Genomic DNA, 24116 nt, shown 5'->3' on the forward strand with positions numbered 1-24116 from the left:
GATGACTGTACCATGAGGCACTGGTAACGGCATATAATGACTTCTTCTTCTTCTTCTTTCGGCTGCCACAGCCGCTCATCTGCCTCCATCTTGCCCTATCCACTGCCTCCTCTACTTTTACACCAACCATGACCAATATATCCACTATTCCTCCTCAACACATGTCCAAACCATCTCAACCTGGCCTCTCTGGCTTTATCTCCAAACTGCTCCACCTTCACTGTCCCTCTGATCTGCTCATTTCTAATCTTGTCCATCCTTGTCACTCCCAACGAAAAAACTCAGCATCTTCATCTCCGCCACCTCCAGCTCAGCCTCCTGTCTTTTAGACAGAGCCACAGTCTCCAAACCATACATCATAGCAGGACGCACTACTGTCTTGCAAACCTTCCCTTTCACTCTTGGTGCTATCCTTCTGTCACACATCAGCCCTGACACCCGTGTCCACCCACTCCATCCTGCCTGCACCCTCTTCTTCACCTCTTTTCTACATGTCCTGCACCACCCTAACATACTTTTCAGCTACACCTGACTTCCTCATACAGTACCACAGTTCCTCTCTTGGCACCCTATCATATGCCTTCTCTAGATCCACAAAGACACAATGCAGCTCCTTCTGACCTTCTCTGTACTTCTCTACCAACACTCTCAACGCAAAAATTGCATCTGTGGTACTCTCTCTGGGCATGAAACCAAACTGCTGCTCACTGATCTGAACCTCTCGCCTTAGCCTTGCTTCAACAACTCTTTCCCATACCTTCATGGTGTGGCTCATCAACTTTACGGCATATAATGACAATACTGACTAAATATGTGCAGATATGTACAGGTAACAGCATATGATGACAATACTGAATAAATATGTGCAAATGTTGGTACCAAAATAAAATGTCTAGGTGTGGAGTGTCCAGATGTGCAAGACATGCGATAGGGCTGCAGAAAGTGCAATATGTACAGTAAGGTGTTCAGATGGTCAGATGGATAAAATGAAACCTAAAGATTTTAGCATGAGATAAAACCTAAGATTTAACATGAGATTCAGATTCAGTCCTCATCTCTCCTCTTCCCTCTTCTGTTCTGGCCCCCCTTGGGAAGAGTTGAAGAGCCTATTGGTTCATGGGACAAATTATCTCCTGAATCTGTCCATTGAGCAGCTCTGTGACAACAACCAGCCACTAAACATGCTCCCCCTGTCCAAGATGATTGTGAGCAGAGGATGGCCATCATCCTCCATGATGGAGAACAGTTTGTGCAGAGTCCTTCTCTCGGCCACCTTGACCACAGAGTCCAGTTCCACACCGACCACTGACCCCGCTTGCCTGACCAGCTTGTCCAGTCGCATCTCGTCTCTTGTTCTCGTCACCACAGCATAAAAAAGACAGCTGGCAACCATGGCCTGACAAAACATCTACAGGAAGCTCCTGCCTCAGCCTCCTCAGGAAGCAGAGCTGGCTTTGCCCCTTCCTGTACAGGATGTCTGTGTTGGCTAACCAGTCCAACCTATCATCCAGTTGCAGACCGAGATACCTGTAGGTCATTATCCTCTCCACTTCAACCTCCTCAATAGAGATTGTCTGTGTAGGTGGCCCACAAGCACATGGAGGAGTGGGAAGGGCCAATTGTGACACTTAAAGGTTCAATTAAATCTTTGACAGCATGAGAGGGTGTCTAAGGGTACTGTAGATCCTCGCTACATCAAAACTGTTAATGCGTCCTACACACATTTACGGCTGAAGACTCATCTTTCTTTGTATAGTACATTGAGTTGTTACTTGAATTGTAGATTTGCGTTAAATAGCAAGTCTGCCACCCATTTGCTTTCCTGTCAACCCTGTACAGATAAATACAAGGTGGGGCTACTTCTGAGTTAGGCACAGATGGCTTCAACCAGGATTCAGTCAAAACTAAACTAAACTACTATCTGGATCAGCTTATGAAATAAAACATTTCAGATTGTCCAGTTTATCATACTGAAGAAGGCTCCTAATTGTGTTGATATGCAGAATGCAGTCAATGGAAGTTCCAAATATGACCACCAGATGGACCTATCGAGGTAATAAATAGAAGGTAAAATATAGAGATAGGGTAGAAGAAGACAGGGAACATGTAAGACATGTCTAGAGAAGTTCGTCTAATAAAGCTGAGCACAAGTTCATTGTTATTACACAATGTTTGTTGACTGAGTTCATAAACAACACACTAATGTTTTAATGAATTATACCTATACCTTTCTGTGTTTGAAACTAATAGGATCTGGTAATAATTGTAGCAAGTGAAGTTAGGTTTTGGGGTCTGTAAGAGAGTTTGGAGGCAGAGAGGTGGTAGCAGATAAGAGTAGCTGGGTTAAAAAAAGGGTTACATTTCCACTTTACTCCCATATAAGTGGATCCTAGGTCAATTGCTAGTCATTACAGAGATAGCTAAGAACTCATAGCTTGTTTTAGGTAGTTATTGAGGATTTGATCGCTTCAGGCATTACTGACATTTACATTTACAGCATTTAGCAGACGCTCTTATCCAGAGCAACTTACCAGAAATGCTTCATCTATCTAGAGAAAGTATCTTTGCTAGTTGCCAATAGGTTAGAAAGAAAGCTAGTCTTGAGCTCAGATACTGCTAGAAACAAAAAGTCACTGTTGATACTCAGAGAAAAGGGAACAGAAATGAATACAGTGCAGTACAATACATTACAATCAATACTTAATTCAGTGCTCATTTAAGTGCCGTATAAAGAGATGTGTCTTCAGTTTGCATTTGAAGACAACAAGAGACTCCGCTGTACAGACAGCCAGTGGGAGATGTTCGACCACCTGGGTGCCAGTACAGAGAACAGTCTTGATGCTTGTCTTGATGTGTCTTCCACATGCCTTGAAGGATGGCAGGTCAAGCTGAGCTGTACTTGAAGCTTGAAGGGCTCATGGTACAGTTCGAGATTTCACCATTGCCATCAAGTAGGTGGGGGCTGGTCCATTTTTGGCTTTGTAGGCAAGCATAAATCTGATGCGTGCAGCTACAGGAAGCCAGTGAAGGGAGCACAGCAGTGGGATGGTGTGGCTGAACTTGGGGAGATTGAAGACGAGCCGTACTTCTGCATGAGTTGGAGGGGCTTGATGGCCTGCATGGGAAGACCAGCCAAGACAAGTTGCAGTAGTCAAGCCTTGAGATGACAAGAGACTGCACTAGCACTTGGGTGGCCTCTCGAGTGAGAAAGGGTTGGATCCTCTGGATGTTGTACAGGAGAAACGTGCATGATGAGTTAGGTTTGCAATGTGAGTCGAGAATGATAACTGGCCATCCAGAATCACACCAAGGCTTCTTGCCTTTACAGATGGAACAATTAAAGAGTTCTCAAATGAGATGGCAAGATCATTATGAGGACCTATAGTTGCAAGGATGAGTAGCAGCTCAGTCTTGCTAGGATTGAGCTTCAGGTGGTGAGCTGCCATCCATGAAGAGATGTCCGAGATGTCCGAGATGGCAGAGGATGAGAAAGAAAGCATTAGTTGAGTGTCATTGGCATAACAATGATGAGAAGCCATGAGATGATATTACATCACCAAGAGACCTAGTGTAAAGAGAAGAGAGAAGAGGACCCAGCACCAAGCCTTGTGGGACACCAGTGGAGAGCGTGCATGGAGAGGATGCGGACCTTCTCCATGTTACCTGATAAGAGCGATCCTACAGATAGGACTTGACCCACTTCCATGTGTAGCCAGTGATTCCAAGCTTGGTGAGGACATCCAGAAGGATTGTATAGTTGACTTCTGCTTATATCTGCTTTTCATTGCACATCCTTGTATTTATTTTAACATCTGATTAATAACACTGATTTTATTTAAAGCTTGATTTTCATTTAGTCATTGTATGACTTGCCCACCACCTAGGCACGTTTCAATTGTTGTTGGTTTACAGACAGGTAGAACCAGAAGTATCTGATCTCCACCCAGCATGCAGCCTCAGCAATGCAACGAACATGTGTGGGAGTTTCAATAACTGGTTGAGTTCCATTCCTGTTTCATTCGTTCAAGATACTCTTCACAAACCTTACAAGCAGGTGAGATGTCTCTGTCTTGCTTATATGCTTTATAGTGGTATACTTGTTTACGATATGTTTTGAGCAACTTGTTTTGAGCTTCCTTCCAGTTAACTTACTTCCAACTGAAAGATGTAGATCTTTCAAATGAAAAGATTGACATTGTCATTAGAGACTGCATATTCTCAAGATAAAACTAGACACTCATTTGTCTACACAAAGTTAGATTGTAGATAGATACTTTCAAAAGCACATTTTTGTTAACTTGTGATATCCAGATAGTTTAAGTCAGTGGTTCAGTTAGTAATGCTCATGTTGCAAGTAGTAAATAAAAAGGAATAGCCATGGATTAGAATGATGAATATTACATAATGCTAATTGGTGGCTCTTAGTTTCCATTCATGTTTAGCAAAATTAGCATGGTTTGATTGGGCTTTCTAAGTGGTGTTACTGGCTTAAGTCTTTGTGAATGTCACTTGATTTCCGTGGATGTCCAAGAGAAACAGACTAATGAATTGGCCAACCAATGAACTTTGAGAGCCAGAAAACATGACATTTTAGCTTCAGACAGAGCACACATGCTCACCCTGACTCTGTCTGATTGGTTAATGCCATATGATAGGGATAATGTGGAATTTGAGGCTTGTGTCAATAAATACTTTTTTATATTTTAGAATCCTCAAGATGGCATTTTTCCAGAAACTAATACAAAAATTTACTGACGACAAGTCAAAAGACAATGACAAGGTTAGTTCAAATCAATGTTTTCATATTTTTTGGCTACAATGAGAAAATATATTATTTTAAAATATCTTCCTTCAAAGTATTACAGTGTACATGTCACCTACATGTGCTCTCTAATAATGTTACTCTTAATGCATGCTATGGCAGGGTAAAGATTCTTCCAAAGGAAGTGCCCAGCCTTACTATGGAACCATCAAGCCAGATCCTAACTTCAATGCCAACAGAGATGCTGCTGCTTTACAAAAAGCCATTGAAACCAAAGGTACATCAAATCAATAATAGCAATCTCTTCTGTGGAAAACTGATGGTTTAATAATTGAAGAAAAGAGTTTGTTTTCATTTTTATGGAGTTGCAGGTTCATTAGGTACACCTCCAACGCACACACAATTGTAAAATCTAACATGGCACAGGCTATAGCACATGACTAAGTGTGTGATATAAATCTGACAGACCAGCATATGAGCATCAGTTAGGGCTCAACTGAGCACTGGAATGAGCAAAACAAGCCACCTTGACAGTTTCGCATGCCAGGTGCTCTAACAATTTGTTGAGCAAGTCCGCTGAGTGTGCGCATATCATTAGTAGCATAGTAAGTTCATGTTTCAAATTTTTATTGTGTTTTTAGTGTTCATTCTGTACATGCAGTCTCAGATTACTACTTACCCCCCGATAAGGTGATTTACGCTATCAAAATATCATTTTCATTCTTTCAGTGCTGGAAACATTTTCTGATTTAGATAATTTAGGCCATCAAAACATCCTACTTGTAGTTTTGCTGCTAGAATAATTTTCAAAATCTCATATTTGCACTTTTATGTAGAGCACTATGTATAAATATGCGCTACATGTGGTAGGGCATTTCGACAAAATAACACAATTTGTCAGATCATCTGTTCTAACAACTCAGACCGTGGACAGTAACAACTTGACAGTATTGTTCTAATGAGAAAATGTAACAATTGACAATTTGTGAAATTCTGAGAAAGTTCCTCCACCTTTATTGCTGCTGCAACTGTCAAACTCTCAGTACAGGCTACCTGGTTGCAACTGTAACACTCATGCAGGACAGACTTAAAGGTTTAGTAGTACAAAGAAGCAGACAGAGGAGCACATTTGAAATATTTTTCATCAAAAAATGGCTTTAGAAGATCAGAAGATTCAGAGAACTATATGAGAACTGACAAAATATGCATGGACCAATTTAAAATCATTTATGTTTACCATGGGAATTGTTTAGTTACCTGATGTTAAAGCAGTAGGCTTTAGTGTGTGATAAAGAAATGGGTGTAAGCTGCCCCAGGTGAGTTAATGAGCAATATTAGATATTTTGACTGTCAGAGCTGCCTATTTAGCCAATTGATTTTAAAATAGTGTCCTTTATGTAATCAGGACAGTGTGTGTCAGGCATACCTTCCTCAGTAATGCCTTTCTGCTACTTGTTACTTAAGTAAATACTAATTTACTGCCACTGCTATTCTTACTGCAAGTTTGTTTTGAGAAGTTCTGTTGAAGTTTCTCCATGGCTTGTTGTACACATGATTGTGATTGGTTGAAAGGCTTGTCAATCATAATTTTGCAAATGGTCAGGTTTTTTGGGGGGGACGAGGGTGTGCCTGCTTGAATTGATGTAGTTTGTTTTGCATCAGCCTGAGGGAAGAATCAGAATGTTGAACAAGCAACATAGATTATATTGGTCTTATGTTATTGTTTTGCTATTTGGTGTTAATCAGAGGAGGATGGGTTCCACTTCTGAGTCTTGGTTCCTATCAAGGTTTCTTTAAATCTTAAAATCAGATGCTGTAGCATGTACAGATACACATTCTTTCTATCTATAGGTGTGGATGAGACTGCCATCACAGATATTCTTGCCAGCAGAACTAATGCACAGAGACAGGAGATCAAAGCAGCCTATGAACGGGACACTGGAAAAGTGAGACCTCCTGGAACCCACATACTGTCTGAAACGAACAGTGACCGAATATCATAGTTTAAAATCTACACATATTCTATTACCATTTTTATTCCATTTAAGGAGACTTTAGAGAGTAACTGATGCAATGTACTGTTATTTTATCATTTTTCACTCATTTGTTTTTAGGACCTTGCAAAGACTTTGAAATCAGTACTAAGGTCCCACTATGAAGATGTGGTCCTGGCCCTCTTGATGACACCAGCCCAGTTTGATGCCCATGAGCTCAAGCAGGCCATGAAGGTAATGAACACCATTTTCCTGACATGGACCTTTTTGGAAATGCTTGCATTTGATGTTATTTTGATATGGTAGCTGTAATGATGTAATGTTTTATTTAAAATCAGGGTTTGGGAACCAAAGAAAAGGTCCTATGTGAAATTCTTGGTACCAGATCAAACCAGGAGATAAGACTGATTAAAGCTGCCTTCAAAGAAGGTAAGTATTCTTATTTTGGTATGTTGCAGCTACTTAAATATTTCTGAGTATTTATCTACTTTACATTTAGTGTGAAGTTAAAGTGAAATTCACAAAATTGGATCACAGCATATGGAGAGGAGCTGGAACATGACATTAAAGGGGACACGAGTGGATGTTTTCAGACAGCCCTGCTTGCCCTATGCAAGGTACAAATTTGCATTACATAAATAAATAAAAAAATGTAATACAACACAATAAAACATACCCTGCTTAAATTCATTCAGGCTACCAGAAGTGAGGACTCTAACATTGATGATGGTCTGGCAAAAAGCGATGCAAAGGTGAGGAAATCTTTCCAATGTACTACCACTGCAATACTGACAACACAACAAAATTTATTTCACAATGCGTCAGTTTTGTAAAACATCTATTTTCCTGAAGCAAACTGCTGCAGTTATAGCTAATTTACATAATTACTTAAGTAACTTTTTAAATAAATGGTACCGTATGAGAAAGAAGAGCAGTTCTGTGGAGTTCTGATTTTACCTTCTCCAGTGTAAGCTTGCATGTCTGGACTTACTTCTGTTTGAGTAATTATTCATTTAGAGTACCTCTGCTCAGAGTACGAATGATGGTTCAGCCTTGACTGCTTTACTGTTGCTCAAGGTTTAGCTTTCGAGGTTTAGCATTTTGTTTTAGACCATAAAAAACCTAACACATACATCTGTTCTTGTGCTGACATATGCTGGATGTACTAAGATGTTCTGCTGCAGTTCTATAGGAAATTCAGTAACCAAGAATATTTTTGTGGATTTTTGTCCTTATACTTTTTTGCCCCAATTTAATTCCTGCATTTACTTCTACTTGAGTCATTATGTCATCAAAGTTATCATATGTTTACCTGAGTATTGATTTAGGCTACTCTACCCACCTTTGATAGATATACTTGCATACTGTTACACTGATATGTATTGTGGTTTCAGGCTCTCTTTGAAGCTGGGGAGAAAAGGTTGGGAACGGTGTCCTCTGTCTTCATCGACATTCTTACATCCAGGAGCGAAGCTCAGCTGTGCAAAAGTAAGCCAATGACATGTTAAAAAAGTACTAATCATAGTGATAAAGCAAACAATCATGGCTTAACCCAAATCATATAGACATATACTGGCTTGACCTTTGAGTATAGTACAGTACTGTTATAATAAGACTAACATTCTAATATGAAATAAAATTTTATGGCAAATGACAATGTGTGTGCCATCAGTTTTCAAGCAGTATGAAAAGATTGGCACACAAGGCTTTAATAATGCAGTGGAGCATGAACTCAGTGGCGACTTAGAGGACTGTCTCATGACCCTAGGTAAGTGTGTATATGCGTGTGTGTGTGTGTGTGTGTGTGTGTGTGTGTCTTCAACACATCATTACAGCAAGGATGCAACATTTTTAGTACAGTTTTGGAAAAATCTAATTTGAGACAGTTATCGAAAATGTGAAAATATATCACTGATATGCCCTTACGGTCTCCTCATTCATCTACAATCCTAATTCCAATGAAGTTGGGACGTTGTGTAAAACATGAATAAAAACAGAATACTCAGAATATTCAATTGAATACACTACAAAGACAAGATATTTAGTGTTCAAACATATAAACTTTATTGCTTTTAGCAAATATTTGCTCATTTTGTATTTGATGCCTGAAAAACACTCCAAATAAGTTGGGACAGGGGCAACAAAAGACTGGGAAAGTTGAGGAATGCTCAAAAAACACCTGTTTGGAACATTCCACAGGTGAACAGGTCAACCAAAACAGGTGAGTGTCGTGATTGGGTATAACGGGGACATCCCTGAAAGGCTCAGTCATTCACTAGCAAGGATGGGGCAAAGTTCACCACTTTGTGAACAACTGCGTGAGCAAATAGTCCAACAGTTTAAGAACAACGTTTCTCAACATGCAATTGCAAGAAATTGAGGGATTTCATCATCTACAGTCCATAATATCATCAAAAGATTCAGAGAATCTGTAGAAATCTCTGCAAGTAAGCGGCCAGGCAGAAAACCAACATTGAATATCCATGACCTTCGATCTCTCAGGCGGCACTGCATTAAAAACCCACATTATTCTGTAATGGATATTACCACATGGGCTCAGGAACACTTCAGAAAACCATTGTCAGTGAACACAGTTTGTTGCTCCATCTACAAGTGCAAGTTTAAACTCCCCAGAAAGGCTGCCGGCTTCTCTGGGCCCCGAGCTCATCTGAGATGGACTGACGCAAAATGGAAAAGTGTCCTGTGGTCTGACGAGTCCACATTTCAAATTGTTATTGGAAATCATGGATGTTTTGTCCTCCGGGCCAAAGAGGAAAAGGACTGTCCGGATTGTTATCAGTGCAAAGTTCAAAAGCCAGCATCTCTGATGGTCTGAGGGTGTGTTAGTGCCCATGGGATGGGTAACTTGCATATCTGTGAAGGCACCATTAATGCTGAAAAGTACATACAGGTTTTGGAGCAACATATGCTGCCATCCAAGCAACATCTTTTTCAGGGACGTCCCTGCTTATTTCAGCAAGACAATGCCAAGCCATTCTGCACATGTTACAACAGCGTGGCTTCCTAGTAAAAGAGTATTTTACTCTTCTGCAGTCTTCGCCTGCAGTCCAGACCTGTCTCCCATTGAAAATGAGTGGCGCATTATGAAGCGCAAAATATGACAACGGAGACCCCGGACTGTTGAGCAACTGAAGTTGTACATCAAGCAAGAATGGGAAAGAATTCCACCTACAAAACTTCAATTATTAGTGTCCTCAGTTCCTAAACGCTTATTGAGTGTTGTTAAAAGGAAAGGTGATGTAACACAGTGGTAAACATGCCCCAGGTCCCAACTTCTTTGGAATGTGTTGCAGGCGTCAAATTCAAAATGAGTAAATATTTGCAAAAACAAATAAAGTTTATCCATTTGAACATTAAATATCTTGTCTTTGTAGTGTATTCAATTAAATATAGGTTGAAAAAGATTTGCAAATCATCGTATTCTGTTTTTATTTATGTTTTACTCAACGTCCCAACTTCATCGGAATTGGGGTTGTAAAATCTTCTGTGGAAATCACTGTCAGTGATCAAAACTAAGCCTATGGCTGCATGCTATCAGAAGGGTGCAGGGCTTATGCTATAGACACACCCACTCTCAAATGACTTTTTTTCATAAGTTGCTAGGGTTGTAATTTCTGGGTAGTGATTTTTTTTCCTGCAGGTATTGAAAAAGTTCTATTGGAGATTTTGTTCCAAAACAATCTGTGTGATGTTTAATTAGAGCTCTGAAGAAGTTTTTAACATGAAGTATCGAAAATCTAATTGAATCTTGAACTTAGAACCTAAATTTGTATCAAACCTTGAATATATGGCTACACCCCTACATCACAAACTGTCTGAAAGCATGTAAGAAGTTTTGTACACTGAAAAAGTGACAAGTGACACACAGAAAAAGGAACCAAACTTTCTAGTTTAGCGTGTTTAGCACAACTAACCAGTAAGCTAGGTTACATCACCAAACAATGTATTGACTTGTTTTAATCTCTGTTAGAAAGCACAACCCAGCTCCATGAGTGTCTAAATGATTGGTTTGTTCTTTAAACAGTGAAGGCAGCCTGGAACAAGCCTGCATACTTTGCTGAAAGGCTGCATCTAGCTATGAAGGTAAGGTATAGGATCATGGTCCAGTTGTCTGCAGTGCCACAAAGAATAAAAATTAACAATACAAGTTTTTCACTGTACATTAAATATGCAACAAAATTTGGTTAATAAGTCAGTCAAGAAGTTAGTCAGTAAATTTGTTTAAATTTTGTCAATCCTGAAGCAAAGCGCTGCACAGTTTCCCCTGCTTCCAGCACAACTGAGACAACTCATTAATTCAATAAAAAATCTTTCCTGAGGTGAACTCTTTAAATTTTTCTTATCTATTTCACAAAAGTGTTTCTTTAAAGAACTATTAATTAAAAGGGTCTATAGCAGTGGTCACCTTTCCCCCTCCTGTAGATCTACTTTGCCACAGGTTTCTCCAACCCAAATCTATCACCACTCATTAAGCTAATCAAGGACATAAAGGCAATAATTAATGGATCAGGTGGTGTCAGTTAGTGTTGCATTAATGTTTTCAAAAGAGTGGATGTAATCATAGTGCTTGGATATTTTTCACCAGTTACAGCAGTCCATTTGTGTGAATGTGTTGTACTCCCTCTTCAGGGTGCAGGGACCAACTGCAGCACCCTGACCAGAGTTCTAGTGAGTCGCTCAGAGAAGGACCTGCTGAAAATTATACAGGAGTACAAAAGGATTTATGGCAAAACCCTTCAGGAAGCAATTCTTGTGAGTCAAACACTGAGAAAACAAAAATTATTTCACTGGCGTTAAACTGTTCTATACGGTTCAAAGGCTTGTAATAATTTGTTATATAAATAATCTGTGATACTATACACTCACTGGCCACTTTATTCTTATTATTTTATTATTGTTCAATTGCTTGTTAACACAAATAGCTAATCAGCCAATCACATGGCTGCAACTCAACGCATTTAAGCATGTAGAGGTGGTCAAGACAACTTGCTGAAGTGCAAACCGAGCATCAGAACATGGAAGAAAGGTGATTTAAGTGACTTTGAATGTGGCATGGTTGTTGGTACCAGATGGGCTGGTCTGAGTATTTCGGAAACTGCTGATCTACTGGGATTTTCACACACAACCATCTCTAGGGTTTACAGAGAATGGTCCGAAAAAGAGAAAATATCCAGTGAGCGGCAGTTGTGTGGACAAAAATGCCTTGTTGATGTGAGAGGTCAGAGGAGAATGGGCAGACTGGTTCGAGATGATAGAAAGGAAACAGCAACTCAAATAACCAACCAAAATCTCTGAGGAATGTTTCCAACCTTTTACTATTAGCTAATTACTATTAGCTATTACCTAATAAGGTGGCCAGTGAGTGTATATTCAGTAATAACTTACACAATGTAAATTTTAACGTTAAAAACTAGATTAGAAATTATTTTTCAAAGTTTTACTCAATGTTCAAGGATTTTGAGCTATTATATACTGCAATTATCTATTTACAATAATTTTTTGCCATGTAACTCGGTAAAAAATTTGATCGCCACTTTTTAAATAGGAGGCATTCTGAATGTTAAATCCAGTATAACTTCATCCTTGATGTTATTCAGCTTTCTCAGTCATTTTATGATTATCTACAGCACTGTCCATCATTCTGGATCATCATTCTGGATACACACTTTATCACTTCTTGGTTTTGTAATAGTTATTTGAAAACTGCATCATTCTGTGCCAACTTACCTAGAGCCTGTCTGGTAATGTCATCAATTTCCACAAAGGATTCCGACTTAAAAACTACAAACTAAAATAAATTAACCTGTTGTAAAAATGTATTAACATCAAAACAAATAATTCAAAGTTTAATATTATTCTTAGTGTCTTTTCATTCTTAGACATTTCAAGCCAGTTCACTCATTATGTAAGCAGTTAGACTCAACATTTAACATTGTATTACTGTGGAATATTATGGGGCAACCATAACAAAAAATGAAAAGCTAAAACTATTAAAAGCAAAGCACTGATATTTCGCATGGTTCCATTAGTTAATTTAAAGTTTTTGCTTGATTTTTTAAAAGAATTTTTTTATGGCCTTCCATGAAGTAAACAGACAGGCCCTACATGATTCGGTGTGAAATGACCCAGCTATGAAATGACATGACTAGCATACTAAATTCATTTCCTAATAGGTTTTAGATTAAAAACATTGAAAAACATTCTAAACTTTTGAACAGTAGTGGACATCTGGACAAAACACTTTTACTGAGCATTTGGCATCTGAAACATGCATTAAACATGGTGTTGTCATGTGAATTTGCTTCTTATAGGCTGAAACAAAGGGAGATTATGAGAAGATTCTGCTGCTGCTCTGTGGGGATCACTGAAGAGATTTAGCCCTGTTTATACACACAGGAATTTACATGGCACCTCCCTTTGCACACCACACTCAATTATGTATCACTAATGATAATGTATTTGACATCAGAATATAATGATTTTGATACAGGGTTGAAAATAAAATTTAAAGCTGTAATCGATACACTCCTCTGGCTCTTCAAAGGGTCACTTATTTGAGGTATTTCATGGAAACCACTGTAAGTAATCAAAACTAGCCATCAAAATGCAGCTATTTTTGTTCAGCGTATATCTTAAATGCACTATTTTAGATCACCATTTTGACAACTGCAAACTACAATCTTTGGTTTTGAAATAAGTTTTTTTTTATCTGAGCCAAATCACGTGGTATTATATACAGAGCTCTATAGTAACAAGTCATTTTTAGAAACCAAAATCTATCAAAAAAATTATCTTAATTTCAAAATTTAAAAACTCATTAAACCTGAATGTGTATTATTGGTATTGTGCAAGTGGAAAATAAAATCACCATTGTAAGAGACTTGTGTGCAATGCCATTCATTTATAAATAAATGTACCTTCAGTAAAACTGCTTTCATAAAGTTTATCTGGTTGGTTTAAGTGTTTTCTGCCTTGAATGGCCTGTTGACCTGAAGGAAAAGCATCTCTCCCCCACAGACTGGTAATTTGAGACTGGTTGCAGGCAACAGATGCCGTGGAGGCAACACAGAGGAGAACTCCACATTCAACACATTCAAACAGTCTCCACAGGGACTTTTTCTTAGAATGTTGTCAACGTCTGCATTATTTGCTATGTGAAAGTGCGTATGAGAGCGCTGAATTTAAAGGAGAGAAGCAAGTCTCAGAAGAGTGCATCACCCTGCCAAGATGATGACAGGAGCCAGCCCATCTGGAGCACTTTTTCTATATGTGATTTGTCTAGGATTCATATTCCCACTTTGCCACATGCGCCTATTCACCAATCGCTGGGCAGTCAGAATAACTGGAGGTCGTGAAAATGCCGATTTGATTGCTGAAAAATATGGATTTTTAAATATGGGACAGGTATGTAGTCTAATTTGTATGTTCTGCGTGTGTTTGTCCACCATACCCAGTTTTCAAGCTATGAGTTTAAATATGAATCGTCAATGTTTCATTTTCTCTTCATTCATACCTTTACTGTTAGAGTGGTGTGTTCACATGTATGCTATAATCCATCTCATGAAGCTCTTTTGACTGTACAGCTGAAAGCCAAACCAATCTACAGTCTCTGGAATGAATTCAGCATTTAAATGAGGTTCCATGGCCTCTGGCCACACACAAAGACCTCGGCCTGACTTCTTGAAAATTAGCAACAGTAGGCATCCTTTTATTATAATTAACATAGAAAAGAAAATGTGCTTTTTTCTTTCTTTCTTTTTTAACAAACAAACTTTTATTTAAAAGATGTTACATTAGATAAATATCTCGACTGAAGTCTGTCTCACTGGGTCACTATCTCTTCTATAATGTATGTGTGCAACCATGCAAGAGGAACTCTTAACCCACAATAACTTAGCAGTGGAACAATTTGAGTGGTATTATACTAACAACAAAATTTTATTTGTTTAGTTTTTTTGAAGGTTATGATACAACTTTGGATTATTACCTTTCATATTTCCTTAAGTTTGACTGTAACACCTTCAAATTAAGCAGTGTTCAATGTACATTATAGTTTGTACAATAGTTTATAGACACTTCAATTCAAGGGCATTAATAGAGAGTTTGTCCTACTTCACTGCAGTAACAGCCACTACTCTCTTAGGAAGGCTTTACACTAGATGTAAAAACATAACTGTGAAGATTTGATTGCACCCACAAGAGCAAGGTAAGATACTGGCATTGGATGATTAGTTTTAGATCACAAATGCCCCTCAAACTCATCCTAAATGTACAGGATGAAGCTTCATTATTTATGCAGTTCCATCCTTCAGTCGAAAGCTGGGATGCTTTAAACACCTCTAGTAGACACTTGGCACTGGGCATTAGGCTCATTTGTGGCTGCTCCAGAACATCCCATTCTATTGGCAGTGCTTTTCTATGAAGATTATACAAGCTGTTTGTAAACAATTGAACACTAGCATTAGCAATGAATGCACCTTAATGTAGCTGAATTCACTAATTAGACATACAACTGGATGTTTTAGTATACAGTATGCAGTTGTTTGCAACAAAAAGAAGTAAACATACTCTTATGTTTTAAAGCCTCAAGACTTAATTAACCCATTAGGTCTTGACTGGTTAGGACTGATAAAGCAGGTCAAGGACCTCATGACAGCTTTTAACAACTATAGGCTCTTCTCAGCAGCTGGCTGGGGAAAAATTAAGATAATTGATGCCTACAAAGCAAGAAAAGACTATAAATTACATAAAAGCCCTTCCAGCTGGTAATTCCCACTGTCTGAAATGTCATTAATAAATGGCAGGTAAGGAGAATTGTGGATGTCAAGGCAAGCTCTGAAAGAACATGAAAACTCTCAGACAGAACTGCTCATATGCTGACCAGAAAGGCAAAGCAAAACCCCCATATGAATGTGAAGAACCTGCAAGGCAGACAAAGAAATTATGGTGGACTGTTCCACTGTGCAGTGTTGCTTCCACAAATGATCTGCATGATAAGTCATCCTAAAGAAGTGTTACTTGTGACTTTGCCACCAAATTCAATGTCTGAAATATGCAAAGCCAGAAGCACTTTGGAAAGAAATGCAGTGGATTAATGAAATTAAAATGTATCTCTTTGGCCACAATCAACAAAGTTAAGTATGAGAAAAAAGAAGCAGAATTCACAAAATATCACCTTCAAAGGTGTGGAATGGACTCCACTAAATAACAGCAAACAGTCAGGAAACTGAAGCTATAAAGAGGATCACCTCTAGAACAGGACAGAGATCTAAAATATACTTCAAAATCCACAGTGAGCTACTTTAAGAAAACCAAGCTGATACTTTTGGAATGACCCTTACACCTGATTTCATCACTGAAATTCTGTGGGTAGATCTTAAACATTCTGCGAATGTAAGAGAGCCCTAAGAATATCGGAAGAGTGGGTAAAAACTCCTAAAACAAGAATACAAAGACTCTTAGCAGGCTACAAAGTGTTTCCAAACTATAATATCTTCCAAAGGGGGTATTAGTAAATATTGACTCTCCAACATTTTTGCACACAATTACTAGTTTATCTTTTATACCCTTTAAAGTTAATCAAATATAAAACAACTGTTCATTAACCCTTGCAGAAAAAAAAAACATTTTAAATTGTTTGCTGCAGAGGTTGTATTGACATCTTTGTGTACATGTGTGTGTGTGTGTGTGTGTGTGTGTGTGTGTGTGTGTGTGTGTGTGTGTGTGTGTGTGTGTGTGTGTGTGTGTAGAATATGTAACTTTTGCATACAATTATATAAGGTAAGTTACATTTTGCTTGACCAACATAATAACATCAGAGCACTAGGGTGTCAGACAGCAAAGATCAGCCAATGGTTTTAGCTCCCACCAACTACCTTCCTCTAGCTCAAGTTGCCACTTGCTGGTAAGTTTATCAGTGGTGTAAGATGACCTGCTCATCAGCTGAATGGCATACATCAAGGATTGGTGCATAATTTATGTTTCTGCCAGTCATGGTGTAACTGCAGGTGTGCAGAAGTGTGTTTTGGACTCAAAAGTTTATCTTCTTTCCCATATGCTGGTGAAGATTGGTGGACTGAGGAACCACTACCACTTTCTGCATCGGGGCACCATCAAACGCTCTACCGTAGCAAGCCGAGGGAACCACAGTCTGGTAGTTACAGAGAACAAGGTGCGCATATTGTGTGTCTACTGTTACTGAGATGCCACTGAATAGTTTATGGATCAGACTACACCTCCACATGTGTGTACTTGCATGCATACATACACACAGTTACATCAGTGCACTGAACCATACTAATGCAGTTTCAAAACTGCCAAGAAGCTAATTGATCCAACCTTAACTAATCTTGATTAATTATTCATTCTAAACACTCCCTTTTGTGGTTCATGTTTGCACATCTTGGTATGTAACAATGTGGCCCCTAATGTAGCTCCCCTTTTGTTTCCGGTGCCAAAGGTGAAGTGGATCCAGCAGCAGATGGTTCATACAAGGGCAAAACGGACTGGCAGAACCAGTGAAACCCATTCCACCCTCTTTAATGACCCAAAGTGGGACAGCATGTGGTATATTGTTAGTATTCTATGCATATTTTTATTAAGAAGGTGCAGTTCCACTGGATAAGCTCAGAATTTACACTCTTACATTAAGGCCTGTGACAGCCACAAGATCTCTTAGCTGGTCAGTAATTGCTTCCACACAAAACAACAGCTCCTTACCAATTGATGACTATTTGTAACAGGCCTGTTAAAGCACTGAGAGTGTTAAACCAGGACCAGCATTCCTCAATCAGTCCTGCAAGCTTATGCCCAAAGCTGGTCATGAAATCACTAATATTGGTGTTTGTGGAGCCACAAACTCTCTTAGTCAGTCAAGAATCACTTCCACATCAAACAACAGAATATCACTTTGAACAGAACTAAACAAGGTTGCAATTGTATGTTCATTTTAGCATAACTGCAATGCCATGATGAGGAAATCAACTGCAAATAAGTTAATCTTTTTTCTTTGTCAAAAATAAGTTCAACAGCCATTATGCACAAAAATGCAAATGTAAACACACAATTTGCATTAGAATTTAAATGATGTCTCATGTTGGAAGTGCAGTTGTAAATACATAATTGAATTATGATTTGCATTTTAATTTTTAAATTTACATTTTAACTTGAATAAAGTCAATAATATGCTGCCATAAAGTTGGGCTATTGTCACAAATATGTATTATATTATATTTTACACTTCACAAAAACTGAAAAGCATGTTAAATAAGACACTTAAAATGAATACTATACTACATCACTGTTTATATTACATCCTGTTTCCAAATGTTAGGACACTCTGCAAAATGTAAATAAAAATAGAATACAATTATTTCATTAAAATAGTACAAAAACAATTTATCAAATGTTTAATGTGAGAAATTTAATGTTTTGAAAAATGTATGCCTCTTGAACACGATGCCAACATCACTCTTCAAGCATTTGGGAACTTAGGAGACCAGTTGCTGTAGTTCTGTAAATGAAACTTGCAACCATTTTTTGCTTGATATAAGATTTCAACTGCTCAGTTTGAGATCTTCTTTGATGTAATTTTTGTTTCATAATGCAACAAATGCTTTTTATGGGCAGGCCATTTAGCAACTGGATTCTTTTAAAATGGAGACATACTGATGTAATACATGCAGAATGTGGTTTGGCATTGTCTTGCTAATGTAAGCAAGGCTTTTCCTGACATTGTCTGAATGGCAGCATATGTTGCTCCAAAACTGACTATTAGTGGTGACTTCACAGATGTGCAAGTCACTCATGCCATGTACACTAATGTACCCTAATACGTCATGGATGCTAGCTTTTGAACTGTACCCTGATAAAAAACTGGATGCTCCTTCTCCTCTATAGCCTGGAGGATGGGCTCCATGATTTCCAAAAAAATTTTCAAATTTTGATTTGTGGGAACACAGAAGACATTTCCACTTCACCTCAGTCCGTCTTAAATGAGCTCAGGCCACCGCCTTTTCTGTATCCTATTGTTTTCTGTATCATATTGTTTTTTTCTTTGCACGGTAAAATTTTAACTTGCATTTGTGGATGTAGCAATAAACTTTGTTCAGAGATATTGGTTTTCAAAAGTGGTTCTGGGTCCATGCAGTAATTTCCATCGTAGAATCATGCCTGTTTTTAAATGCTATGTCACCTGAGGACCTGAAGATCATGGCCAGCAAATATTGTTTTTTGGCCTTGTCTCTTGCATCCTCTGGATTGTCTAGGTCTTTTAATGATATTATGTACTGTAGATGATAAAGGGTCTTTGCTCTTTGACACTGAGAAATGATATTTTAGAATTGCTGCATTATTTGCCTGTGCAGCCTTTTATAGAGTGATGAATCTCTAACCATCTATACTTCTGAAAGACTCAGCCACTCTGGGATGCTCTTTTTATGCCCAAACATGTTACTGACCTGTTGCCAATTAACATAATCAGTTGTGGTATGTTCCACCAGGCCTTTTTTGGCATTACATAATGTTACCATGCTTTTTTTGCCTCTGTCACAACTTTTTTGAAATGTGTTGCTGGCATCAAATTCAAAATGGACATATATTTTGACACAACATGAAATTAGTCAAGAATGCACTAATTCAGAAAATATTTCATTCAAAGTGTCTTTTTTATGGGGATATACTAACATAAAGTACATCTAGAGAATGGCAGAGAGTGAAAAACAAACCTATAACCCTTAGTTTAACTATATTTTTGACTTTGATATAAAATATAAAAGTAACAAGAATGTCAGCATTTTTTACTTCTCTATTGTGTTATGGTGTAAAAACCATAATACATTCATGAAATTTGTATATTATTGCATCCCTAATGAGTAACATGCACCACTGTTCTTCAGCACTGTGATTACAACTGCCTCACTGACATGAACATTAAGGCAGCATGGAAGAGAGGTTACACAGGGAAAGGAGTAGTGGTCTCTATTTTGGACGATGGTGTGGAGAGACAACACCCTGACCTGAAGCAAAACTATGTAAGCACTCCAACTAACTTGTGGTGTGGAATGAAATAAATGAATGAATGAATGAATGAATGAATGAAAAGACATTTTAATATCAAAGTGAATATGCACATATCTTAATGTATTATTTGCTGACTTATTGTTAATTTGTCTTTGTAAGGATGCTCGAGCTAGCCATGATGTTAACGGAAATGACCCTGATCCCACACCACGATATGAGGCTACAAATGAAAACAAGTTTGTCCCACTCTAACTGTGAAAAAAAAACGTTATTCTGATCTATGTTTCTTTGTACACTCAACGGCCACTTTATTAGGTACATCTTGCTAGTAAAAGGTTGGACCCTATTTTGTCTCTTCAGAACTGCCTTAATTCTTCATGGCATACTTTCAACAAAGTATGCTGGAAACATTCCTCAGAGATTTTGATTGGTTATTTGCCTTACTGTTGCCTTTCTATCATCTCGAACCAGTCTGCCCATTCTCCTCTGACCTCTCACATCAACAAGGCATTTTCGTCTACACAACTGCCACTCACTGGATATTTTCTCTTTTTCTGACCAGTCTCTATAAACCCTAGAGATGGTTATGTGTGAAAATCCCAGCAGATCAGCAGTTTCTGAAATACTCAGACCAGCCCGTCTGGTACCAACAACCATGCCACATTCAAAGTCACTTAAATCACCTTTCTTCCACGTTCTGATGCTCGGTTTGCACTTCAGCAAGTTGTCTTGACCACCTCTACATGCCTAAATGCATTGAGTTGCAGCCATGTGATTGGCTGATTAGCTATTTGTGTTAGCAAGCAATTGAACAGGTGGCCAGTGAGTGTATATCATTGCTGTCCAAAGAAACACATGTATGCATCTCCATTTGTGTTGTTGTTTATTTTTCTCAATTATTTGAACTTGCCTTCTGCCCTTTGCATTGTGTGAAAATGTCATGATAATTAGATTAATAATTTTGCCCTCTTCTGTAAAGTTGCCATTTTGAGACACTTTTTTTTTGAGACACGTTTTTCTTTTGACAGCAACGATATATTGCATGAACACTGAGCATAACCTCATTTAATTTTGTTTTAGACATGGGACAAGGTGTGCTGGAGTGGTGGCAGCCGCTGCTAACAATTTAATGTGCATGGTTGGAATTGCCTACAATGCCAGGATAGGAGGTACGTGTTTAGGACAAGACAAACAGTGACTCTGTAATTCCATATTGTTGATGGTTATATACTGTGGCCCTAAGTGCTCCCTTTATGCATTTAGGTGTTCGTATGCTGGATGGTGATATGACAGACATGGTTGAGGCCCAATCACTGAGCCTGAGGCAGCAGTACATTGACATCTACAGCTCTAGCTGGGGTCCTGATGATGATGGCAGAACAGTGGATGGTCCTGGACCTCTGACTCGCCTTGCCTTAGAGAACGGCATACGCAAAGTGAGGTTGTGTTTGTGTGTGTACATGCATGTCAGAGTGTATTCTATTTCAGAACATGAATTTGTTTATGAAAGGGCCCAAAGATATTACTATATTGAATTCAGCATTTATTATATTTCAATATACTTCAATTGCACCTTGATATATTTTGGCTTCATCATTAAAGAAGGCCTAAGCCAAAACTCAATTTACACAAATTTTAATTAATGATTTGTTTTTTATAATAAGTCTCAGGACCTTGCACTAATAAATTGATTATATCACTTTATTATTATTACTGATTTTAAAGATGCACTATTACAAATAAAAGGAGTATTAAAAGTTATTGCTTTAAAAAAAAAAACAGGCTACAATATGGAATGCATGCACTGGGCCCATTTCTTTCACTGATTTTAGGGTTCACACAGTTTTAGGACAGCGTTTTATGGCCACTGGTAATAAAAATAAAAATAGACTTCAGTCGTAATATTTCAAGAAAAAAAGTCATATTATTTCAAGAAAAAGTTTCATACTATTTAAAGAAAAAAAGCCATAGAATTACAACATTAACCTGGCAGTAATGCCAGGAGTTGCAACATTGTGGCCAAACGCTTTGCAGAAAGGTGACAAAGGTGTTTTAGGGCCACTGTTAATAAAAAAGTAGACTTCGAGAATAAATTCATAATATTTTGAGAATAAAGTTGTAGTATTTCGAAAAAAAAAATATTTCAAGAAAAAAGCTGTGCAGGGGAAATTGTTTGTCTGTTTTGTTGAAGGAGAATCGCAGGCAGGGTTGTCTACACGGGTATCAGTGGCTACATCTCTGTGCCATTCAAAGAGTCTATTATCAAAAGTCTATTATCAAAGTCTATTATTTTTTATTACCAGTGGCCCTAAAGCGCTGTAGTAAGGTTTAAACATCTTGGATCTAAATCATAAAACGACATCAGAGCAAAAACAGAACTGCTTTCCTTGCAGGGTAGGAAAGGGCGTGGCTCCATCTTCGTGTGGGCATCAGGCAACGGAGGGCGGAGCCAGGACCATTGCTCATGTGATGGCTACACCAACAGCATCTACACCATCTCTCTGGGCAGCACTACTCAGAGTGGCCGCAAGCCCTGGTACCTGGAGGAGTGTTCCTCTACTCTAGCCACCACCTACAGCAGCGGCGAGAGCCAAGGCCTCGGCATTGTGAGTCGCCATGCATTTAAACTGTTAAGATGCACTTTAAAGAGGTTTAATGTACATTTTAAATAGAAGGGGCTACAGTTTATCAAAGACCTTACTGTTCAAATATTTGATCCTAAAACCTGATCATTAATTGGGACACTACCAGCATAGGCTATGGGCGTATCATATGCTGCATTCCTATTTTGTTCCAGATAAATTTTGAATATAATTTGCATTATTTGGTCTTTCGTAAAATATGTCCTATGTGTAGCTCTTTACTTTTACATTTAACAACATATGATGAGGCCTCTGAGCAGCGCATCACCATACAAATAAACATGATGACAGTGGTGCAATACCCTTTAATGAATCGCTTTACCTGCAATAAATCACCAGGATACAAACAGAAGATAAAATGGAAGGATATCACTTGATAATAGGCAGAATGCAAAAGTTTCAGAAAAGTCCAAAAAGATAAATTCAAGCAAACAGGTATTATATGTTCTAGGTCAGGCAGAAAGCCAAGTAGTACTTCAAATACAGATCATACACAGAATGTCAGAACAATAGAAAATAAATTAACAGAATGCACTGATTGTAGAGAAAAATAAAGAGAGGATTAAGCAAGGAGGCTGGCTTATAAATTGTACTGTAATGAGAAGTAACAAGGTTCACATGTGTGTAATTAGCCAAAAGGCTGGTGATAGCAACATTTGGTAGATTGACTGAGAAATTGCAGAGCAGGGATATGACCTAAGCAATTCAACAATGTCAAAAACTGAGGGGGTGAGGTTACACTTCAGGTGCTGGATTCAGTTCAGGACAACATGCTTGAGCAATGCCTCATGAAAAGTTGAGTTCTTGCAGAAATGTGCTGCTATTTGCAGTCAATTCAGAGGTGTGATATACACTGCTCAAAAAAAGGGAACACTCAAATAACACATCCTAGATCTGAATGAATTAAATTCTCATTGAATACTTTGTTCTGTACAAAGTTGAATGTGCTGACAAAATCACACAAAAATCATCAATGGAAATCAAATTTATTAAACAATGGAGGCCTGGATTTGGAGTCACACACAAAATTAAAGTGGAAAAACAGTACAGGCTGATCCAACTTTGATGTAATGTCCTTAAAACAAGTCAAAATGAGGCTCAGTATTGTGTGTGGCCTCCACGTGCCTGTATGACCTCCCTACAATGCCTGGGCATGCTCCTGATGAGGTGGCGGATGGTCTCCTGAGGGATCTCCTCCCAGACCTGGACTAAAGCATTCGCCAACTCCTGGACAGTCTCAACGTGGTGCAACGTGGCGTTGGTGGATGGAGCGAGACATGATGTCCCAGATGTGCTCAATCAGATTCAGGTCTGGGGAACGGGCGGGCCAGTCCATAGCTTCAATGCCTTCATCTTGCAGGAACTGCTGACTGTCAGGCCATCATACCATCCTCATGGAGTCGGTTTCTAACCATTTGTGCAGACACATGCACATTTGTGGCCTGCTGGAGGTCATTTTGCAGGGCTCTGGCAGTGCTCCTCCTGTTCCTCCTTGCACAAAAGCGGAGGTAGCGGTCCTGCTGCTGGGTTGTTGCCCTCCTATGGCCTCCTCCACGTTTCCTGCTGTACTGGCCCGACTCCTGGTAGCGCCTCCAGCCTCTGGACACTACGCTGACAGACACAGCAAACCTTCTTGCCACAGCTTGCATTGATGTGCCATCCTGGATGAGCTGCACT

At 38.7% G+C, this 24116-nt stretch overlaps 2 protein-coding genes across 2 annotated transcripts in view; both read left to right on the plus strand.

Annotated features, from left to right (window-relative positions):
- Positions 1–4007: 4007 nt before the first annotated feature.
- Positions 4008–13624, plus strand: LOC108437174 (annexin A1-like). Its single transcript, XM_017714097.1, has 13 exons — positions 4008–4054; positions 4708–4780; positions 4925–5039; positions 6614–6708; positions 6877–6990; positions 7095–7185; positions 7294–7373; positions 7452–7508; positions 8151–8244; positions 8429–8524; positions 10802–10860; positions 11407–11529; positions 13089–13624. Exons 2-13 carry the CDS (start codon positions 4718–4720, stop codon positions 13143–13145), a joined length of 1044 nt encoding a protein of 347 aa, XP_017569586.1. The 5' UTR covers positions 4008–4054; positions 4708–4717; the 3' UTR covers positions 13146–13624.
- Positions 13625–14004: 380 nt separating this feature from the next.
- Positions 14005–24116, plus strand: part of pcsk5a (proprotein convertase subtilisin/kexin type 5a) — a 61919-nt gene continuing 51807 nt past the window's right edge. Inside the window, exons 1-8 of the mRNA XM_017714094.1 lie at positions 14005–14181; positions 16844–16948; positions 17237–17350; positions 19674–19808; positions 19957–20033; positions 20878–20966; positions 21061–21233; positions 22191–22403. Coding sequence (XP_017569583.1) covers positions 14005–14181; positions 16844–16948; positions 17237–17350; positions 19674–19808; positions 19957–20033; positions 20878–20966; positions 21061–21233; positions 22191–22403 — 1083 coding nt within the window. The remainder of the gene's footprint in view (positions 14182–16843; positions 16949–17236; positions 17351–19673; positions 19809–19956; positions 20034–20877; positions 20967–21060; positions 21234–22190; positions 22404–24116) is intronic.

This window comes from Pygocentrus nattereri, chromosome 23 (assembly GCF_015220715.1).
Source record: "Pygocentrus nattereri isolate fPygNat1 chromosome 23, fPygNat1.pri, whole genome shotgun sequence".
In the NCBI taxonomy this organism is placed as follows: Eukaryota; Metazoa; Chordata; class Actinopteri; order Characiformes; family Serrasalmidae; genus Pygocentrus; species Pygocentrus nattereri.